Here is a 22,255-nt window from a genome sequence, read left to right as displayed (position 1 = left end):
AAACAGAAGTTGAAGGAATAAATGACCACTAGACCTGTCATGCAAAAGACGTTCAAAGGAGTGCTGCCAAGGTGAAATGAAAGGACATTGGACAGTAACTCAAAATCATACAGAGAAATAAAGATCTCAACAAAGGTAAACACATGAGCAATTAGAAAAGGTAGTATTATTTTCACAATGGTCTGTAACCATAGTTTTTGTTTTCTACATAACAATGGAGACTAATACATTTAAAGAAAAAATTAAAGTCATTAGTTTAAGAGCAAGTATTACTGTAACTGGTTTGTAACTCCAATTCTTGTTTTCTATATAACCTAGGAGACTAATGCATTTTAAAAGATTGTTTTTTGACACAAAACGTATAAAGATGTAATTTTGTGACATCAACATATAAAAGAAGAACAAAGCTAAAGGAAGAGAGGGTGTTTTTTTTTTAGATTTATTTTAGAGACAGAAAGCAATCAACAGAGAGAGGGGAGAGGGAGAGATAGAGTGAATCTTAAGCAGACTCCCTGCTGTGCATGGAGCTTGATACAAGGCTCGAATTCAAGAGTCTGATGCTGAACCAACTGAGCCACCTAGGCGTCCTTAAAAAAATTTTTTTAGTTAAGTATAGTTAACACACAATGTTCCATTAGTTTCAAGTATACTAGATCTTTGTTTCCTTAAGGTGATTTCTGGATATTTATTTTGGTTCTCTGATTGGACCACGCTTCCTTGTTTCTCTCTATGCCTTGTTATTTTTTGTTGGTATTTGGGCATTTGAAAAAAAAAAAGCCACCATTCTCAATCTTTATAGACAACTTCCACCAATCTCTTATGGTGGGGGGGGAGGGGGAGATGGCAGAGAGAATCTTAATCAGGCTCCATGCCCAGCACGTGGACCCAGATACGGGACTTGATCTCACAACCCTGAGATCATGACCTTAGCCAAAATCAAGAGTACGACACTTAACTGACTGAGCCACCCAGGCACCCCTCAAGCAGACCAATATTGATATTATGGAAGTCCCAGAAGGAAGAGAGACAAAGAAGCAGGGAGTCTGACAAAATGACTGACAATTTTCCCAATCTGAGGAAAGAAATGGATATCCATATTCAAACAGCTCAAAAAATTCTAAGTAGGATGAACCTAAAGAGACTCACACTGAGACACCAAATCAAACTAAAAAGTCAAAGACAGGGGGGCACCTGCCTGGTGCAGTCAGTTAAGTGTCCAACTCTTGGTTTTGCCTCAGGTCCCGTTTTCAGAGTCGTCAAATCGAGCCTCACATTGGGCTCCACACTCAGTACAGAGTCTGCTTAAGATTCTCTCTCCCTCCCTCCCGTGCGCGTGTGCACATGCTCTCTAACAAACAAATCTTTAAAAAAAAAAAGGCAAACAGAAAAAAAAAATCTAGAAAGAGGAAAGCAAATTATCATAAACAAAGGAGCTCTCATAACGTTATCAAAATATTTCTCAGCAGAAATCACACAATAGTGGGATGACATATTCAAAGTGCTGAAATAAAAAAAGTAACAAGACAATATATCCAGCAAAACTGTCCTTCAAAAATTAAGGAGAAATAAAGGTTTATCCCACATAAAGAAAAGCTGAGGAGTAAATCACCAATAGTCTGGCCTTACAAGAAATGCTAAAGAGAGTCCAAGTTGAAATAAAAGCGCTACAAGGCAGGGGCTCCTGGCTGGCTCCATCAGTAGAGCGAGTGACTCTTTATCTCAGGGTTTTAAGTTTGAGGCGACACTGGGTGTAGAGATTACTTAAAAATAAAATCTTAAAAAGAATGCGGGGCGCCTGGGTGGCTCAGTTGTTAAGCGTCTGCCTTCGGCTCAGGTCACGATCCCTGGGTCCTGGGATCTAGCCCCACATAGGGCACCCTGCTCTGCGGGAAGCCTGCTTCTCCCTCTCCCACTCCCCCTGCTTGTGTTCCCTCTCTCACTGTGTCTCTCTCTGTCAAATAAATAAATAAAATCTTTAAAAAAAATAAAATGCTAGAAGGCAACACAAAAGCATAAAAAAAATAAAAGCTCTTGGGTAAAGGTAATATATAAATACATACAGAATCCTAAAATACTCTTAATGGTAGTGCATAAATCAGTGTTATTGCTGGTATAGCATTTAAAAGTTAAAAGCATACAGGGTCACCTGGCTGGCTCAGTCGGAATAGCATGCAACTCTTGATCTTAGGGTCCTGAGTTCAAGCCCCATATTGGGCCTAGAGCTTACTTTAATAAAAAAGCTAAAAGCATACAAAATAACTATGCCTATAAAACTGTCAATGGATACAAAATCGTAAGATGTAAATTGTGATATTATTAACATAAAATAAGGGGAAATTTATAAGGGTAGAGTTGATATATGAATAAATTTATCACCTAAAAGAGATTAAAAGTATACAATGTATTATGTAATCTTCACAGTAATGATGAATAAAATACCTACAGATGATACCTATAATAAGGAACTAAAGCATGCCACAACAACAAATCAACACAACACAAAGGAAGGTAACAAGAGAGGAAAAGAGACAAAATAGGTATAAGACATACAGAAAACAATAAAATGTCTTGCTCAGGTTGTAGTCTCATAGGTCCTTGAGACTGAGCCCTGTGTCCCTCTCTGCACTCAGTGGGGAGTCTGCTGGAGATTCTCTCCCTCTGCCCCTCCCCACATCTGTCTCTAAAAAAAATTTTAGGGCGCCTGGGTGGCTCAGTCGTTAAGCGTCTGCCTTCGGCTCAGGTCATGATCCCAGAGTCCTGGGATCGAGCCCCACATCGGGCTACCTGCTCAGTGGGAAGCCCGCCTCTCCCTCTCTGCTCCCCCTGCTTGTGGTTCCCTCTCTGGCTGTCTCTCTCTCTCTGTCAAATAAATAAAATCTTTACCAAAAAAATTAAAAAAAAAAAAAAAAAAAGAAAAGATACATAGGGACAAAATGGACCAAAAACCAATGCCCAACTATATGCTATCAACAAGAGACTCACTCTAGATGTAAGGACACTCAAAGGGTGAAAGTGAAAGGCTGAGAAAAGGTACTTCATGCAAATGGTTACGGAAAGAGAGCTGAAGTGGCCCTACTTATAAGACAAAATAGGCTATAAGAGAAAAACTGTCACAAGAGATAATCATCATTATTATGATAAAAGAGTCAATTCACCAGGAAATTATAACAATTATAAATATGCAGGCACCCAATACAGCACCCACATGTATGGAACAGTGAGAGACCAAAGAGAGAAATGGACACTAACAATAAATGAAAACTTCAAATACCCTACTTTTAATAATGGATCGAGCAAACAGAAAATCTAATGAGGAAACAAAATAACTGGAAAACACTACAGATCAATGGACCTAAAATATAAAAAACACTACTAACAACACAATCCTCATTCTTCAAGGGCAAATGGGATTTTCTCCAAGATCCATCACATCTTAAGCCACAAAGCAAATCTCAACAAATTTAAGAATACTGATATCATACCAAGTATCTTTTCTAGAGACGAAACTAGAAGTTAGTAACAAAAGGAAACAGAATTCACAAATATCTGGAAATTAAATAACACTTTTTTTTGGAGGGGGGTGGGGAGAGGAAGAGGGAGAGAGAATCTTAAAGCAGGCGCCATGCCCAGCGCTGAGCCCGATACGGGACTCCATCTCACAACCCCAGTATCAGGACCCGAGGTGAAACCAAGAGTCGGATGCTTAACGGACTAAGCCACCCAGACACCCCTAAATAACACACACTTAAAACAAATAAGACAAAAGATGTCACAAGGGAAATGAGACATATCTTAAGACAAAAGCGAAATATAGCATACCAAAACTTAATGGGATGTGGTGAAAGCAGTGTTAAGAGGGAAGTGTACAGCTATAAGCATGCACATTAAAAAAAAAAAAAAGCTCATTAAAAAGAAAAATCTCAAATCAACAACCTAACCTTACACCATAAACAAGCGGAAAAAGAACAAACTAAACCCACAGTTAACAGAAAAATAAAAATAAAAATGAGAACACAAATAACCTAAATAGAAAAGAGAAAAACAGAAAAAAACCAACACTATCTTTTGGAAATATCAACAAATTGACAAACCTTTAGTTAGACTAAGAAAAAAAGAGAGTAAGGAAAAAAGAGAGGTCTTAAATAACAAAAATTCAAAATGAAAGGAGATATTACAATGGACATCACAAAAACAGAGATTGTAAGAGATGACTATGAAAAATTATATGACAAGAAATTGGATAACCAAGAAAAAAATGGATAAATTCCTAGCAACATACAACCTAGTAAGACTGAATAAGAAGTAAAAAAATCAGAACAGACATACTGAACCAGTAATCCAAAATCTCCAAGGAAAAGCACAGCACCAGGTGTTTTCACTGGTGAATTCTACCAAACATTTAAAGAACAATTAACACCAACCCATCTTACAGACTCCCAAACATATGCTGTCACTCTTCTTAGGTATGTATGCAGGAGTGGGATGGATCCTGTGGTAATTCTACGTCCAACCTTCAGAGGAACTGCCAAACTTTTTCCCAAAGGGACTGCCACATTGTACATTCCCTTTATCAACGTAGGAGGGTTCCAATTTTTCTATATCCTTTCCAATACATGTTTATGCAGCCTTTGGTTTTCCAACTTTTAAAAGATAGTTTAACACCTCTCCCTCTGACTGCTGCTCCCCTTGCTTGTGCTGTCAAATGAATAAATAAAATCTTTTCAAAAAATAAATAAAATGCAGAAGCATACACCATTAAGCCTGTGAAAGTGGTGCTTAGTGAGCTATGTACCACACTGGCCTTTAAGCCTCTTCTCACACATACTTCAAGAGCATGGCTCCTAACACAATACAGTGTCCAAATTTCTGACTCCAATCTCAACAGTTTGTACATGCACTTATGTTGAAAAGCTGTGAACTGTAAAAGAATGTGAGAGATTCTGGATTTTATTTATTTTAGAGAGAAAATGTGTATTTATATTAGAGAGAGAGAGAGGGCACATGCGCACGAGCAGGGGGAGGGGCCGAGGGAGAGAATCTCAAGCAGACTCCCCCCTACGCACAGAGTCCAAAGGGGCTGGATCCCAGGACCCTGAGATCCGGACCTGAGCTGAAATTAATATTCAGACAGCTTAATCAACTGAGCCACCCAGATGCCCTAGATTCGGGATTTTAATTGGTTCGATCAGAGTATCTGTCATAGGTGCAGGGCGGGGGGGGTACAAAGTGACATTCATACCTTTTATAATTTACCAAAGTTATAACAATTATACACTTATTTGTGTGATCACTTGATTAATGTTAATCTTAGCCTATCTCATTTTGCACACCATACCAATTAACTAGCACATAGTAAATACTTAAATTATACTTATGAAAGAATGGAACAGGCTCTATACCAAGTCTTCAGAATCTGAATAACTAAGTGCTAGATCTAGGTGTATATATTAAAAAAAGAAAGCTTGACTAAAATAAAATACTGTGCATCTTTCCTGTAAAGGTAGTTACTACTTATACACTCAAGTGAAACAATCTAGAAACAGTTCAGTTCTAAAGAAGTTATTTCTACAGCAATAACTTTTGATCCTAAATTAGCAATGAGGATCATTTATACTAAAATGGGGATCATTCTGTTTTTCTATTAAGTCTTTGATATACATTAATTCACATATTAAAGATCTGCTGACAAAACATAACTGTTGAAAGGTAATGAGAATGAATTAAATGTCAAGAGGACAGAGTAAAGAGTAACTGCTAAGAGATTCTACCCACTTAAACTACAGGATCATGTTATCAGGTAAGAGTCTAGATCCATTAACTAGTGTATGAATGAAATTACCCTAACAGCAGATTCATATACTGAATAATATTAATTCTCACAATAACCATATCTCTCCATTTTATTGATGAGAAAATTAAAACACATGGTCTCATTATGATTCTAGACACAAAACAAGTTATGTAGAATCTAGTTTAAGTGTTTGTCTTATACCTTAATACAATACTATCAGTAAACTATGAAGTATTTTCTGAAAGTTAATTAAAAATTTCATGTATATGCCACCATATGATGCTCCTTAACAGAAATGACCGATTTAGCTATAACAAGTCATAACTTTCCAAAGACGTAAAGACTCCTAAGTCAGTTCAAAAGAATTCCTATTTTTTAAAGATTTTATTTATTTGACAGAGAGAAAAAGAACACAAGCAGGGGGAGTGGGAGAGGGAGCAGGGAGCCCGACGCCAGGCTCAATCCCAGGACCCTGGGACCATGACCTGAGCCGAAGGCAGACGCTTTGCGACTGAGCCACCCAGGTGCCCCAAGAATTTCTATATTTCTAAAATATCTTCCCCTTATAACCTTAAAACAAACATGAAATATTAAAAATACCAGACTTATCACCAATTGAGTCAAATCATTAGGACACTTCTATCCAGTAAAAAGAATAAAATTGTATTGCCATTTTATACTATATGTATAAAATATTTTATAAAGAAAATAAGAATCACATGTGGAATTTGATGCATTTACTAAAAGGACCCCCATGCGGTACAAATTCTCTTATGAGCACTTTATAAACAAGGTCTTTTAAAATTAGACAGCAATAATGGGGGGGAAAAACAGATCATCTTTAATTTCTCTCCCAACTATTTTCTACATAATAAGAAGTTCAATAAATACAGATGTTTCCATTTCTTCCATAACATATAGATTTTGGAGGGCCAAAATATTGTTGGTTAAGTGGCTTGTGCTCTCACTCAAAATCTTAAAAAAAAAAAAAAAAAAAAAATGCTAGATTTTAAGATTAGATGATACTTCGTAACGATAAGGCTAACAATTCCTTCCTCCAAACTATTCCTAAAAAATGTGGATTCAAGATATTCTAAGAAAAAAATCCATTAAATTACTTAGTATAGACTTACCCAGGTTTCCTTGCTCGATTGTCAGTACCACCTCATCCATCACCACGGCCCTGAAGTCCAATTCCTCCTCACAACATTTGGCCTTTAATGCTCGTAAAATCTCTTTTTGGGGATAGTCTTCCCTGATTCGACGATCTGTCAAAAACCACAACTTGGCTGCCACAGAGCTACACATCTTGATCTGCTTGGTCTTCCTTCTGGATTATTTCCTCCTGAATGCAGATTCTTTCTACACAGAAAGACAAAATTCACAAACAGGGTAAATAAAGAACTCTACTTAAGGAATTTTATGTCTTTGGGGCTCCCCATACATATGAAATTAAATTTCATTTCCTCTTGTTAAAAAATACATCTATTTGGGGCTACTGGCTGGCTCAGTTGGTAGTGTGTGCAACTCTTGATTTTGGGGGTCGCTGAGTTAGAGCCCCACATTAGGCGTAGAGATTACTTAAAAATATATATTAATGGGGAGCCTAGGTGGCTCAGTCGGTTAAGCGTCGGCCTTCGGCTCAGGTCACGATCCCAGGGTCCTGGGATTGAGCCCCGCATTGGGCTCCCTGCTTAGCAGGAAGCCTGCTTCTCCCTCTCCCTCTGCCCCTGCTTGTGCTCGCTCTCTTTCTCTCTGCCAAATAAATAAATAAAATCTTTTTAAAAAAATTTATATATATATACGTATATAAATGTTACAGTATTTATATATATAAATGTTAAAAAAAAAATCTAATTCTTGGCTTTCACACAAATAAATGCTGTGATTATATATTAACTATACAAACAAATGAATAAGGTACTAATGATGCCTTTTCCATTTTATTCAAATCAAAAATTTTTATACCACTAGAAATATAGAAACTCACAACTTCCCATGAAACAAAATTTCTCCATCTTCCACTGGGGAAGCTACCACTGCAGTTTTTTTTTTTTTTTTTAAAGATTTTATTTATTTATTTGACAGAGAGAGGCACAGCGAGAGAGGGAACACAAGCAGGGGGAGTGGGAGAGGGAGAAGCAGGCTTCCCGCCGAGCAGGGAGCCCGATGCGGGGCTCGATCCCAGGACCCTGGGATCATGACCTGAGCCGAAGGCAGACACTTAACGACTGAGCCACCCAGGCGCCCCCCACTGCAGTTTTATAATTACAGCAGATCACTTAGTAAAAGTCCCATTTTCTGTATCATATTCAATGTCATTTCCTGTATTCTTACATACTATCTAGGAATGTACTTTAATCTCATCATCTACTTTTGGCTGATTTACTCCTTCCCCCAAAACGCAAATCCCTTGATATAAAATAGATGAGACTGTAATCATCAGTATATCTGCAGTTAGTTTTTTATTCAATTTTCTTCCCTTATTGTTAATTTATGTGTACTTTATTACAAATACATTTATAGAAATGTTTTAAATAATGACACAGTAACACCTGTATTACTAGGAGTATCAACACTGAAATCATTTATATACCAACATCAATCAAAATAAATAGTTCAAGAATATGGGAAAAACAACCTTAATAAAACAGTAAGTGCTGGGGTCCATTCACTAAAATTTATTTGAGTCAGGGGATAGCATGCTCTTACTCAAGGTTTTTATGCTTACTTTAAATAGAATTTTTTTAAACAAGCAGATTGTTTACTAGAACACAAAAAAGCACTTCCTTCCACAAATAGAGTGCTGCTTCTCAGAGTTTGCATCATGAGCAAGACAACAGTTGAAAATTTTCCTAAGAAGCAAAAAGTTACAAGTTTTACTAACAAACGTTAACAGGTGATTTCAAGCAAAAAAAAAAAAAACTTTACAAAATTAAAATTCCTGAGGCCCCTGGCTGACTCAGTCAGTAGAGCATGTAACTCTTTATCTCAGGATCCTGAGTTCTAGCCTCACGTTGGGCATGGAGCCTACTTTAAAAAAAATTCCTAATACCCCCCCAGATGACCTAGCAAACCTAACATAGAAAAAAGGACGAGGGTAAGAACTAGAGGAAGCAATGGCCATACAGATGGGCGGCTTCCAGCATCAGAGCTGGAAATGGTCCCTCATGCACCATTCACACACTCTCCAGGGTCTCAGTCAGAAGGGTCTGCTCCATAGACACACAGGGTGACTAGAACATCATGAGCCAGACGCACCACCACACACATACACACAGCCCTCACCCCAAACCTTAGCCTGCCATGCCTGCCACACTCACCCACCTGCCCCACAACCCAGGGTCTCAAGGCATCAATCACAGGAAAGCAGGAAAGGAATAAAATAACATGGGAGATACACACGAGTGTGACCTGTAGCTGTGGAAAAGCAAGGGAAGAGCTCTCAGATGTGATGCATCAGGCCAAGACCCAAAGTAACCAGCAAAGGGATTGCTTGGTGCCCAGAGCCTCCTGACCCCTTGTGTTCTTGTTCCAGAGCTGTGGTCAAGAACATGAACTCTTAAAAAAAGAACATACCCTCTTAAGCCTTAGGCTAGATACGAATCGAAGATGTGGTCACTAAAAAGTCTCACTCAAAGGAAAAGCTCCACGTAAGAAAAGTCACACCAGAGTACCTAATGTCTCCCCAGTTTCCCTTGAGAGGGGCATATAAAAATGACCTTAAGATGTTTAGACGGAGTAGTTCTTGAAACACCCTGTCAATGACCTCCAATACTCTGAAGCCATCTTGGTGCCTTCCCTGACACTTAGGTCTTGAACATCTGTTCAATGGTATGACTGAATTTCACTGAGTGAGTATAGCAGCTGTGGCCCCAACACAAATCAGGATAGGATGTTAAAGCCACTGGCAACTGGGAAGTAGGAATGTTCGCCAATACTGGTATGTCAACTTGTGGAAAATGCCCAGGCCAGGGCGCCTGGGTGGCTCAGATGGTTAAGCGTCTGCCTTCGGCTCAGGTCATGATCCCAGGGTCCTGGGATCGAGTCCCGCATCGGGCTCCCTGCTCCTTGGGAGCCTGCTTCTCCCTCTGCCTCTCTCTCTCTCTCTCTCTCATGAATAAATAAATAAAATCTTTAAAAAAAAAAGAAAAAAAGAAAATGCCCAGGCCACAACATTGACACATGGTGTTTTCAATGATTCTATAACCAGACAATAAAAACACTCCTGGGCTGCAATCTCATGTAGTTGTGCAGCAACTTCTGACAAATGATGCACATGAGCATCATGGCTGCAGCTCTGATACCCATGCTTAATCTTTGGGTGTTTCCACACTGGTATGAAACCATCAACTGCAAGTTCAGATTAGCCTCCCCATCTCCTTTCATTTTTAAAAAAAAAAACACTATTTACTTATCAGAGAGAGTGAGAGACAGAGCATGAGCTGGGGGGGGGGTGGGGACAGAAGGAGATGGAGAAATAAGACTCCCCACTGAGCAGGGAGCCTGATATAGGGTTCAATCCCAGGACCCGGGGATCACGAACTAAGCAAAAGGCAGATGCTTAACCGACTGAGCCACCCAGGTGCCCCTCCTTTCATTTTCTCCCAGTGGAGCAGCCCAATCTTTGCAAGGCTTTCATAGGGGATACTCGCACCCCAGATCTGAAACTGAAGAAATGCTCTGCAGAAGACTCTATGAAAGAGGTAGACACTGTCTTGAAGAGGTCCAACATCAATGTCAATGATTGTGGTTCCTCAAATCCACCTAGTGGCAGTCAATATGGCAGGATCTGGGGATCATGACCTTGCCCAGCCCCGAGATTATCTTTGTTCTTATGGGATACATTTTCTTTATCAGCTTCAAAAGATTCTTATGCTTTGTCTTGCTTTTCATGTAAAGAATCACAGAGGTATACCACACTGTATTCCAATGTACACCAAAGTAGATGACATCTCCAGGAAAAGGGCAAGTAAGCTTAACAACCTCCAGCTTGTTAATTACTGTTCCATTTGTCCTGGTATCTTCAAGTGACACCTGTCCAATTTTTTATCCATTATAATTTTAAAGTGATCTCCAAAGACCATTTTATTGCCAGAGAAAGAGCACAACTCTCTCCTTCAACCAATGGTCCACTCCTATTTCGACAGGTAGAGGAGCAGCTGACCGTCCTCAGGTACCCAGGGTGGCTTGTCTATCAGGCTGCTCCACTGGGATTCACATCTAAGAATACCCAGGAAACGAGGTAAAGACTCTCCAACCACAAAGGCAGAGGCTCTGCATTCTCTCCCCCTCCCCACCCTACCCCATCCCCATGGCCCTCCTGGACCTGGGAGGCCACCTTCCTGTGGGCCAGGTGGAGAACAGCAGGCCAGCGCCTCCTCCAACATATCTACTTTTCTATCTATCCCATTCATGAACATCCAGGGGGAAAAAAAAAACAACTGCTGATAAGTAAAAAGCGTAACGGTAAATCTACAGTCCAAGAGACCAAGGGGGTGCCTGGGTGGCTCAGTCGGTTAAGCGACTGCCTTCAGCTCAAGTCATGATCCTGGAGTCCAGGGAGTCTGCTTCTCCCTCTGACCCTTCCCCCTCATGTGCTCTCTCTCTCTCTGTGCTCGCTTCGGCAGCGCATATACCAAGAGACCAAAAGTACACCAATAAAATGATAGTCCTGAGTCTTAAAAATAAAACATCAGATTATATTCACTATTTTAAAAGACAGTAAAGAGTCCTTTGTAAAAGTAAAATGGTTCCTTCCCCCCACCAAGGTATCAAGGAAAACAATGTACAAATATCAGATACCAAATAAATGCTATTGATAAACTGCTAAAGCAGTTGTTTTTTTTTTTAAGAGACATTTGACAAAGAAAATTTACATTTATATTAGGTACAGTTTTCCCATGCAAACTTCTGGATACACACCAATAAAAAAAAAAGTCCCTGTCATCTGTCAATAGTCTAGGCAGGACTAATTAATCATAAAGTGCTTCATTCATTTTTCTCATGAGACCCCTTCCCAATGGTACTTATTCTGCTAGGAAAAAAGCACAATTAAAATCTACCATGAAGATATTAAGGCACCTCTTACTTCTAGGAACATTACTTATTCCAGATAAGACACAGCATGTGAACTTAGAATCAAAACACTGAAAAAGAATAAAGGTTAGATAAGGAAAATATACATACTAATGTATAAATAAGAATTGACTCCATTTGGCTCCAGATGTGCTTTTGATGACATCATTTCTGTCTTGGATGGGGAATATGGGAGTTATATCAGGCTTGTAGAGAAAAATAACAAATTTCTGTAACTTGAGTTGGGCACTCCTTCAGTCTTCTTTTCTGTGACTCTTTTCTCCTGACAGTTCTTTCTCTATACATAACCCCCAGGGCTTCCTTCTTGAACCCTTCTCTCCTTTCTCTTAGAACTACCATCCTCAGCCATGTTTCAGCTATTATCGTTAAAATTTGAATACTGACCTACTAAATCTCTTTCCAAACAGTTCTCAACTGAATTTGAGATCCTATTTCAATCTGCCTAGTGGGCATCTCTAGCTAAATGCCACTGACTATTGCCTCAGTTGAGCAAGTAAAAAGTTGATTTTATTCACATACCTGCTTCAACACCTGGATTTCTCATTGTGACAGTTCAATTATGTGTCAACGTGGCTAGACAATGGTTCAGTTGCTATGAAGGTATTTTGTAAATATGATTAAAATCTGTAATAAGTTGACACAGTGAAGATTACTATGATGTGGGTGGGCCTCACCCAATCAGTTGAAGGTCTACAGAGCAAAAACAGGTTTCACAAAGTTAACTACGCATCAAGACTGTATTAAGTCCCTCCCTGAATTTCCAACCTACTGGCCTGCCCTATGAATTTCAGACTAGCCACAATCACACTAACCAATTCCTTAAAATTAATTTCTATTTCTTTCTTTCTCTCTTTCCCTACCTTAAGTCTGTCTTCACGTATATACAATTTCCTATTGGTTCTGTTTCTCAGAAGAATACTGACTGATATACCCATACTAATTTAAGGACTTAATTCAGAAACTTGGGCATCATTTACTTCTATCTTTCATGCACTACTTCAATATACACACACCACAGTAATTCCATCTCCTAAATATCACTTGAATTTTACTGTTCATCCCCAGTACAATCATCACTGAACACCTAAAAACACCCCCCCCCAAACTAATCTTCTGCAATCTACTCTCTCCCATTTACCAATTTTCTGAACACACTGCATTCTCTCATGCTTCCTTCCGCTTAGAATATATATCCTAGACCTACCTTACTGAACTTTTGAGCTCAGGAGTTAATCCATCTGTTAAGTTTGAGGTGCCTGGGTGCATCAGTCAGTTAAGCATCTGACTCTTGATTTCAGCTCACATCATGATCTCAGGGTCCTGGGATTGAGCCCCAAGTCAGGCTCTGTGCTCAGCGGGGAGCCTGCTTGATTGAGGATTCTCTCTCCCTCCACCCCTCCCTCCACTTGCACTCTCTCTATAAAATAAAAACAAGTAAATCCTTAATGCACCTGTTAAGTTCTTCCAACTCCTAAAAATCATCCTAACTCTGTGAATCTACATTATCTTGTTATATGTATATTCTAGCAATTATACAGTATGTTTAGTTTTATTTTTAATAACTCTGCCAGCGCTGTAAGATAAATTCTTAAAAGTATGTCTTCATGTAGATGCGTATTTTAAATGATTCTATTGATTAAAAAGACAATTTCTCTTTTACAGGGCTAAATCATAATTCAAAGGTATTTTCAAAGAATAAGCCTACTTTAAGTTGGTGTTTCTCAAACTAGGGCCCTGAAACATTATTTGGGGGCGGTGAACATTTTTTCCCTATATGACAAACTTGAAAAAGTTCATGGGCCTATTTCCACACAAAAATTTAACTTTGGGGTCCCTGGGTGGCTGAGTCGTTAGGCATCTGCCTTCCGCTCGGGTCATGATCCCAGGGTCCTGGGATCGAGCCCTGCATTGGGCTCCCTGCTCCGAGGGAAGCCTGCTTCTCCCTCTCCCATCCCCCTGCTTGTGTTCTCTCTCTCACTGTGTCTCTGTCAAATAAATAAATAAAATCTTTAAAAAAAAAATTTAACCTTATCTCACTGAACATAGAAGTCTTTTTTTTTTTTTTTAAAGATTTTATTTATCTGAGAGAGAGAGAGAGAACACAAGCAGTGAGGAGGGGCAGAGGGAGACGTAGACTCCCCATTGAGCAGGGAGCCCTACTGGGACTCGATCCCAGAACCCTGGAATCACAACCTGAGCCGATGTTAGACGCGTAACCGACTAAGCCACCTAAGGTGCCCAGGAGTTAAGTCTTCTTGTCTATCCTCAGAACCTAGCATTTCTAAAACACTGTATGCCATAACAGAAACATGTGTGAAGATGCTGAATGATTACATGCCTTATCAAAGTTCAAATACTGAACATTTTCATACATGCTATTTCAACTAAACCTCAGGTATTACAGTAACCATTTTACAGTTAAAGAAACAAATTATCAAAACACGTATAAAACTATGCTTGGCCTCACAAATAAAGGAATCCAAATTAAAATTAAAATAAAAAAAAAACACCTGAGGTGGGGCGCCTGGCTGGCTCAATCGGTTCTGCCTTCGGCTCAGGTCATGATCCCAGGGTCCTGGGATCAAGTCCCGCACCGGGCTCCCTGCTCAGTGGGGATCCTGCTTCTCCCTCTCCCACTCCCCTGCTTGTGTTCCCTCTCTCGCTGTGTCTCTGCCAAATAAATAAATAAAATCTTTTTTTTTTAAAGATTTTATTTATTTATTAGAGAGAGAGAGTGAGAGAGAGAGCGCAAGAGGGGGTAGGGTTAGAGGGAGAAACAGACTCCCCGCCGAACAGGGAGCCCGATGCGGGACTCGATCCCGGGACTCCGGGATCATGACCTGAGCCGAAGGCAGTCGCTTAACCAACTGAGCCACCCAGGCGCCCAATAAATAAAATCTTAAAAAAAAAAACAAAACTGAGGTTGAGAGACATACATAAAATTTTTTTCACCAAAAAATAAACAGCACAGATTGAATTTCAAGAGAATTTCTGATTCTAAGTCCTAACAGTTTCCCTTCAAATCACACTATGTGCCTATTACTTGACTTAATAGAAAAATGTACCTTTTAACACTAACTTTGTGATGTTCCAGATATTAACCGAGGATCTCTTTATCAACGCTTTTTCTCTCAGTGACTTCTAATGCCTCCAATTCTTTTCAATCCCACTCCACAAAAAAGACCTCACATTTTGGGATATATATAAATTTTTCCTCTTTCCTTTCCCTTGCACTATCCAAAAGTCTATTACAAGTGGATCCGCATTACTGTTAAAATGAGAAAGAATGTGAATAAGGGATAAAGGAATAAAAGTATTAAGAAGGATGGGTGAGGGGGCACCTGGCTGGTTCAGTTGGTAAGATCTCAGGGTTGTGGGTTCAAACTCTTATGTTGAGTGTAGAGATTACATAAATAAAAAATTTAGGGGGAGTCTGGGTGGCTCAGTCAGTTAAGCATCTGCCTCCAGCTCAGATGGGATTGAGCTCTGCAACAGGCTCTCTGCTCAGCAAGGAGTCTGCTTCTTCCTCTCCCTCTGTGCTTACTCTCTCTCTCAATAAATAAAATCTTTTAAAAAGTCTATTTCTTAAAAATAAAAAAATTAAGTCCAAAAAATAAAATTGCTATTTTAAAAATTAAATAAATCTTGTAAAAATAAAGTAAAACATATGTGTGTGTGTGCGTGTATATACATATATATATATATATTTTTTTTAAGATTTGACAGAGAGAGAGTGCAAGCACAAGCAGGGGGACCTGCAGAAGGAGAGGGAGAAGCAGGCTCCCCGCCGAGAAGGGAGCCCAACATGGGGCTTGTTCCAAGGACCCTAGGATCATGATCTGAGCTGAAGGCAGACACTTAACTGATTGAACCACGCTAGTGCCCCTGTAGCTCTTATCAAAGGTATAGAAAATGAATGAATGATAAATTGAAAACCTCCGAAGAGTCTCAGAAACAACCGAATAACTGTCTTAGTCCAATTACCCCTTTACACACTAATAATGTTCACCAATAAATGACCACCAAAAAAATGTCCCTCTGAAACCTTGGTAGTTCTTATACAATCTCATCCTTTACCTAAGATGCCACTTAAAATATCACTGTTCAGGTGTTTGTCACATTAACTTTAAGGTAGACTGGAATGCTGTGAAAATAGCAGCAGAAGGCTAGATATTAATCAAAGTTGTCTTTAGAGCTGTGACAGAAAAAAACTTTATGACAGTTCTCACAGTTCCCTCTTTATATTCAAAAGAACATACCTCAAAAACAGAGCAAACAAGTAAGGTCCCACAGGGTACTTCACACACTCGCTCATTACTCCCCCCTTTTTATAGCTCTTTTACCTATGACACCTTTTTTAAAAAGCTACATGCACAATTATGGGTCAAAGAGGACAATGATTTCCTAACCAAACACAGTAACACGATCCCTTTATCAAAAGACTGAAAAAAATAATGGTAAAACATGAGTGTTAAAACAGAAAAATTAAGAAAGGGCAACACTATGAAATATATAGATAATTACCTATAGATTCCCTTTCTTCATACAAAGAAACATATGTAGGAAAAGGCAAAACAATGCATACAGATAAGGTTAAAAATTCTCCATTGCAGCGCCTGGGTGGCTCAGTCGGTTAAGCGTCCGCCGTAAGCATCAGTGCAGGTCATAATCCTGGAATACTGGGATGTAGCTCCACAGCGGGCTCCCTGCTCAGCCAGGAGTCCGCTCCTCCAGCTCCCTCTGCCCCTCCCCCTGCTCCTCTCTCTCTCAAATATATAAATAAAATTTTTTTAAAAAATTCTCCATTTACAGCTCATGAAACACATTCCACATATATTTTCTCATTGCAACTACATATAATTATGTAAGGAATACAGACTTTTCCCATTTTCACCAGCACAGAGCCCAACGGGGGGCTAATCTCAAGACCCTGATATCATGACCTGAGCCGAAACCAAAAGTGAGTCGCTTAACCACCTGAGCCACCCAGGTGCCCCTATTTTCCCATTTTTAAGAAATCGCCTGCCCAAGTTATCACAATAATAAAGCCAAGAGTAGGTAGGATTCAGGTTTTCTGATTTCTTTCTACTTTTTTCTATCATACCTAGTGAAAGGAATTTGGATAAAAATATAAGTCCACATTTAGAGTGATTATATATACCAAATCCTGTGTTAGGAGACTTGTTTGTATCCTTTCATTTAATCCTCACAACCATCCCTTTGATACATTATTGTCTTCATTTGGGAGGTGAAGCTGTTCTAGGAAAGAAGTTAGTTAACCTTGTCTAAATTTGCAAAATTAGAAAGTGATAAAGCCCAGGGTGAATTGAAATTCCACACACTCCATGGCAGAGATTATCACTTGCTCCCCAATATTCATTTTCTACTGACTCCTTAGTAATAAGGTATCTGCTGCTAGTTAAACATAATGCCATGTAAGTAAAAGACTGAATTCCCTAGGCTTTCTTGCAACTTGATGTGGTCATGTAAGTAATGAGACCTGAAAGCACTGCACTGCAACTTTCAGAATGCATATTTGATGAGAGGTATACTATTCCTTGGCCCTTCTTCCATCTTGCTACCTGCAATGTAAATGTTATAGCTACAGCTCTAACAACCACCTGGACTCTAAGGACAGGAGTGAACCCTAGGAAAAGAACAGCTACCTGTTAGAATTGAATCCCTGACAACTGTGTGGTGCCATGACCTTGGACTACTTACTACCTCTTTTGCTTATGTCAATGATATTTGGGAATTTTTTATTACAAGCCACAGAACTTCACCTTAAGTATGGTTTGTCATACCTTGCTCAAAAGTTATAGGAAATTATTACCTTAACAGCTAAGTCTGCATATGTCAGCAAGTAGTGGTATTGTTTGTAAGAGAGATTTTCTTTTTACAGTAACAAGATCTTCTTACATTTGATCCATTTCACTTTTACATTTATTTTCACAACACCCCTGGAAAAGTATTTCTATATCCTCCCTCCAGAAAAGGCAAACTGTTCAAAGTCAAAAATTAGTTTTAAATCTCAGATCAAGTAAGAACGTAAGTACGAAACACACAAACTATTTGATTCAATAATATATTCAATTAATATTTGATTGCCTACTATGCACTCTAAAAATATTCTGGTAAACAAAACATAATCCCAACCCTCACAGAGTTAAAAATATCTGATACTAAAATGTCACAAGAAAAGATGCTCAACATCAATAATCATTAGGAAAATGCAAATCAAAACGACATAAGTCAATCACACACATTGGATGGCTACTATCAAAAAACAGAAAACAGGGCGCCTGGGTGGCTCAGTTGGTTAAGCGACTGCCTTTGGCTCGGGTCATGATCCTGAAGTCCCTGGATCGAGTCCCACATCAGGCTCCCTGCTCGGCAGGGAGCCTGCTTCGCCCTCTGACCCTCCCCCCTCTCCTGTGCTCTCTGTCTCTCTCTCTCATTCTCTCTGTCTCAAATAAATAAATAAAATCTTTAAAAAAAAAAACAGAAGACAAATGTTGGGGAGCATGTGGAAACACTGGAAGCCTTGAAAACTGTTAAGTCAGAATGTAAAATGGTGCAGCAGCTATGAAAAACAGTATGGCAGTTACTCAAAAAATTAAAAAAGAATTCCCATATGATCCAGTGATTCTGCTTTTAGGTATATAACCCAAAGAAATGAAAGCAAAGTTTTCAAAGAGGTATCTGAACACAGGTTCACAGCAGCGTTACAGTAACTAAATGGTGGAAGCAACCCAAGTGTTCGTCAAAAGATGAATAAATGAGTAAAACACAGAATATACATACAATGCCTTAAAAAAAGAATTAAATTCCAATACATGCTACCACATGGATGAACCTGGAGGACATTATGTACCAGTATGCAACTGCCAAATTCACAGAAGTAGAATGGTGGTTGCCAGGGGCTGGGGTGTTGGTTGGAATCAAGACTTAGTTTTATTGGTATGAAGAATTCTAGAGATGAATATGGTGGATAGTTGCACAAAAATATGAATATAGTTAATATCACCAACCTGTGTTTTGTTTTTTAAGATTTTTTTTATTTATTTGACAGAGAGAGACACAGCGAGAGAGGGAACACAAGCAGGGGCAGTAGGAGAGGGAGAAGCAGACTCCCTGCCAAGGAGGGAGCCCAATGTGGGACTCCATCCTAGGACCCTGGGACCATGACCTGAGCCGAAGGCAGACACTCAACGACTGAGCCACCCAGGTGCCCAACCAACCTACGTTCTTAAAACATGATTAAGACGGTAAATTTTGTGCTGTTTATTTTGCCACAATAAAAAGAAAACTGGAGAAGGAAAAAACGGTCATAAGCAAATTAACATGCAAATTTTTACACATATTCACCTAAAGGATCAGAAAAATATGTTTTAAATTACCTGTAGCTTTGTTACTAAATTTCCCAAAGTAGTTTGGGGTGTATAAAACTAAACATTTTAATTTTTTTTTCTTAAGATTTTATTCATTCCTGAGAGAGAGAGAGGCAGAGGGAGAAGCAGGGTCCCCGCGGAGCAGGGAGCCCAATGCAGGACTCAATCCCAGGACCCTGGGATCATGACCTGAGCCGAAGGCAGACACTCAACCAGCTGAGCCACCCAGGACCCCCTAATTAAACTTTTTAAGAAAATTTTCTCTGCATGAGGCACCTGGCCGGCTCAGTTGGTGGAGCATGCCACTCTTCATCTCTGGATTGTGGGTTCGAGCCCCACGTTGGGTGTAAAGATTACTTAAAATCTTCTTCAAAAAAAAGTCTTCTCTGGAATCCAAATAAAATTTCTAATGATTTCACTTAATACAGGAATCAAAGTATCTCTCTCTGCAACATGGCACAAAATTTGCAAAATCTTCCTGAGATGCAGTGCACAGTGTGGCTCCCTCAAAGTTCATTATGTTTAGGGGCACCTGACCGGCTCAGTCAGTGGAGCATGCAACTCCTGATCTCAGGGTTGTGAGTTAGAGCCCCAAATTGGGAGTAGAGACTACTTAAAAAAATGAAATCTTTAAAAACGTTCATCATGCTTAATATGTTAAATGTTGGGCCTTCCAAATTTCCTTTCTGGACATCACATTGAAAAATAAGTTAGGAGGGGCGCCTGGGTGGCTCAGTTTGTTAAGCAACTGCCTTCGGCTTGGGTCATGATCCTGGAGTCCCTGGATGAGTCCCGCATCAGCTCCCTGCTTGGCAGAAAGTCTGCTTCTCCCTCTGACCCTCCCCACTCTCGTGCACGCTCTCTCTCTCTCTTTCTCTCTCTTAAATAAATAAAATCTTAAAAAAAAATGAGTTAGGAAACTATTAATATAGTCAAGCTGAAAGATATACAGATATGGCTAACTAAATCACATGTCAAAGTAATAAGCTAACAACAAAGAACTCAGGAAATATTTGACGTTTGCTATTTAGACAAATCTGCATGGATTTCCAAGTCGTAGTTTTCTGATAAATTATCAAAGTTTGAAATCCTGCCAAATATGGGACAGTGGAGCAGTAAGAGAGAACTGGTGTGATCTAATATAACAAATCCTTGTTCTATTTTGGAGACCTTATTTCTTTTTTTTTAAAGATTTTATTTATTTATTTGACAGAGAAAGACACAGCGAGAGAGGGAATACAAACGGGGAGTGGGAGAGGGAGAAGCAGACTCCCTGCCGAGCAGGGAGCCCGATGCGGGACTCGATCCCGGGACTCCAGGATCATGACCTGAGCCGAAGGCAGTTGCTTAACCAACTGAGCCACCCAGGCGCCCTGGAGACCTTATTTCTATATTCCTAAGAATATGAAGCCAAGAACTAGTATCAAAAAGGGTTAAAACAAGGGGTGGGGGAAGAAAGGGAAAATAAGGAGCTGAATAGAGTAAAATCATTAAGGGGCAGATTTGGAATTTTTTTAAGTTTTTATTTTAATTCCAGTTAGTTCACATACAGTGTTATATTAGTTTCAGGTGTACAATACAGTGATTCAACAACTGTAGAATTTTTTTATTGGTCACAACTTGGTGATGTACGTAGTAAAAATTATTTGGGCATATCAATGTTTATACAAATTTGTTACTTTATCAATTGACAAATTGGTACACATTTTACAAGAATCTAGTAGACTCCTCCAGACACCGCTGGGAGAACAGACTGCTAGATGAAAAGAACAAGGATCAATGAAATTACACTGTGATCTCCATGAAGACAGAATCCCTGTTTTATTCTCTATTATCCCCAGCAGGTAACATAGAACCTCATGTATGACAGACAAATGTTAAGGGTTAGGGGGTTAGGAATCATTTTAAAGCAGTTTGTTATACTGAATTTTAAGGCAGTATCAAAAAACAAACAAACAAACCGTAGCTATTTTCAGTATTTAATACCAGGCAAATATGTACCCATAAGATCTAAACACAGCTGTCAAAAATTCATAATTTATCAGGATGCCTGGGTGGCTTGGTTGGTGACTCTTGGTTTCCACTCAGGTCATGATTTCATGGGCCGTGGGACAGGGCCCTGAGTTGGGCTCTGTGCTCAGCAGGGAGTCTACTTGAAGATTCTCTCCTTCTACTCCTCCCCTTTCTCTCTCTCAAATAAATAAGTCTTTTTTAAAAAATTCAAAATCTATCTTTTCAGTTTCTCATAAAAAACAAACAACCCAAGCCTAATGCTACTTTCCATTGCCATTATACAACTCATCCTTAAATAATTAGCTTTGTTAACAATTAAAGTCAAAGGGGAAAAAAACCCTATAATTTTAGTAAAAGGAGTAAAAAAGATATAAGCAGATGGGTTCCATGCAGACCAGGCTCTAAGGGAGTAGAGCTGGCTAGCTCTGTGGCTTTTGTCCTATAAGCCAATTTTGAAAGGAAAAGATCACTGGAAAAGAAAACATTGAAAAAATACCATGGCATGAGTTACCATGACGCCAGAAAGTCAGTTCTTTCTGCAAACCTATGATGTACACAGATACATATGGTACATGAATCTAAAATACATTATGTACAGGTATTTTGAGGTAGTATATTATTATTTAACAATCCTTAATATGACAAGCAGGAAAATTCCCAAGTAATGAAAGACAATTTCCTCAACATCTGTACCTAATCTCTCCTATTCAACCTCTCTTGAAACAACTGCACATGCCAGTACAGTTAACATTAAACATTCCTGGGGCGCCTGGGTGGCTCAGTTGGTTAAGCGACTGCCTTCGGCTCAGGTCATGATCCTGGAGTCCCTGGATCGAGTCCCGCATCGGGCTCTCTGCTCAGCAGGGAGTCTGCTTCTCCCTCTGACCCTCCCCCCTCTCATGTGCTCTCTCTCATTCTCTCTCTCTCAAATAAATAAATAAAATCTTTAAAAAAAAAAAAA

General features: G+C 39.3%; 1 protein-coding gene across 10 annotated transcripts in view; it reads right to left on the bottom strand.

Moving 5' to 3' along the window:
- RIMKLB (ribosomal modification protein rimK like family member B) overlaps positions 1-22,255 on the bottom strand; it is a 159,207-nt gene that overhangs the window by 47,988 nt on the left and 88,964 nt on the right. For 8 of the 10 annotated variants that reach the window (XM_081821177.1, XM_081821178.1, XM_081821171.1 and 5 more), the window contains exon 2: positions 6,925-7,153. In XM_081821177.1, the coding sequence (XP_081677303.1) occupies positions 6,925-7,099 (175 nt within the window). In that variant the 5' untranslated portion in view covers positions 7,100-7,153. Of the gene's footprint in view, positions 1-6,924; positions 7,154-8,522; positions 8,666-12,409; positions 12,771-22,255 lie in introns of those variants that run through there. The other 2 variants (XM_081821176.1, XM_081821175.1) reach the window with 2 other exon arrangements.

This window comes from Leptonychotes weddellii, chromosome 5 (assembly GCF_054177405.1).
Source record: "Leptonychotes weddellii isolate Sample4059 chromosome 5, ASM5417740v2, whole genome shotgun sequence".
Taxonomy (NCBI): Eukaryota; Metazoa; Chordata; class Mammalia; order Carnivora; family Phocidae; genus Leptonychotes; species Leptonychotes weddellii.
This window is presented reverse-complemented; position numbering and strand designations above follow the sequence as displayed.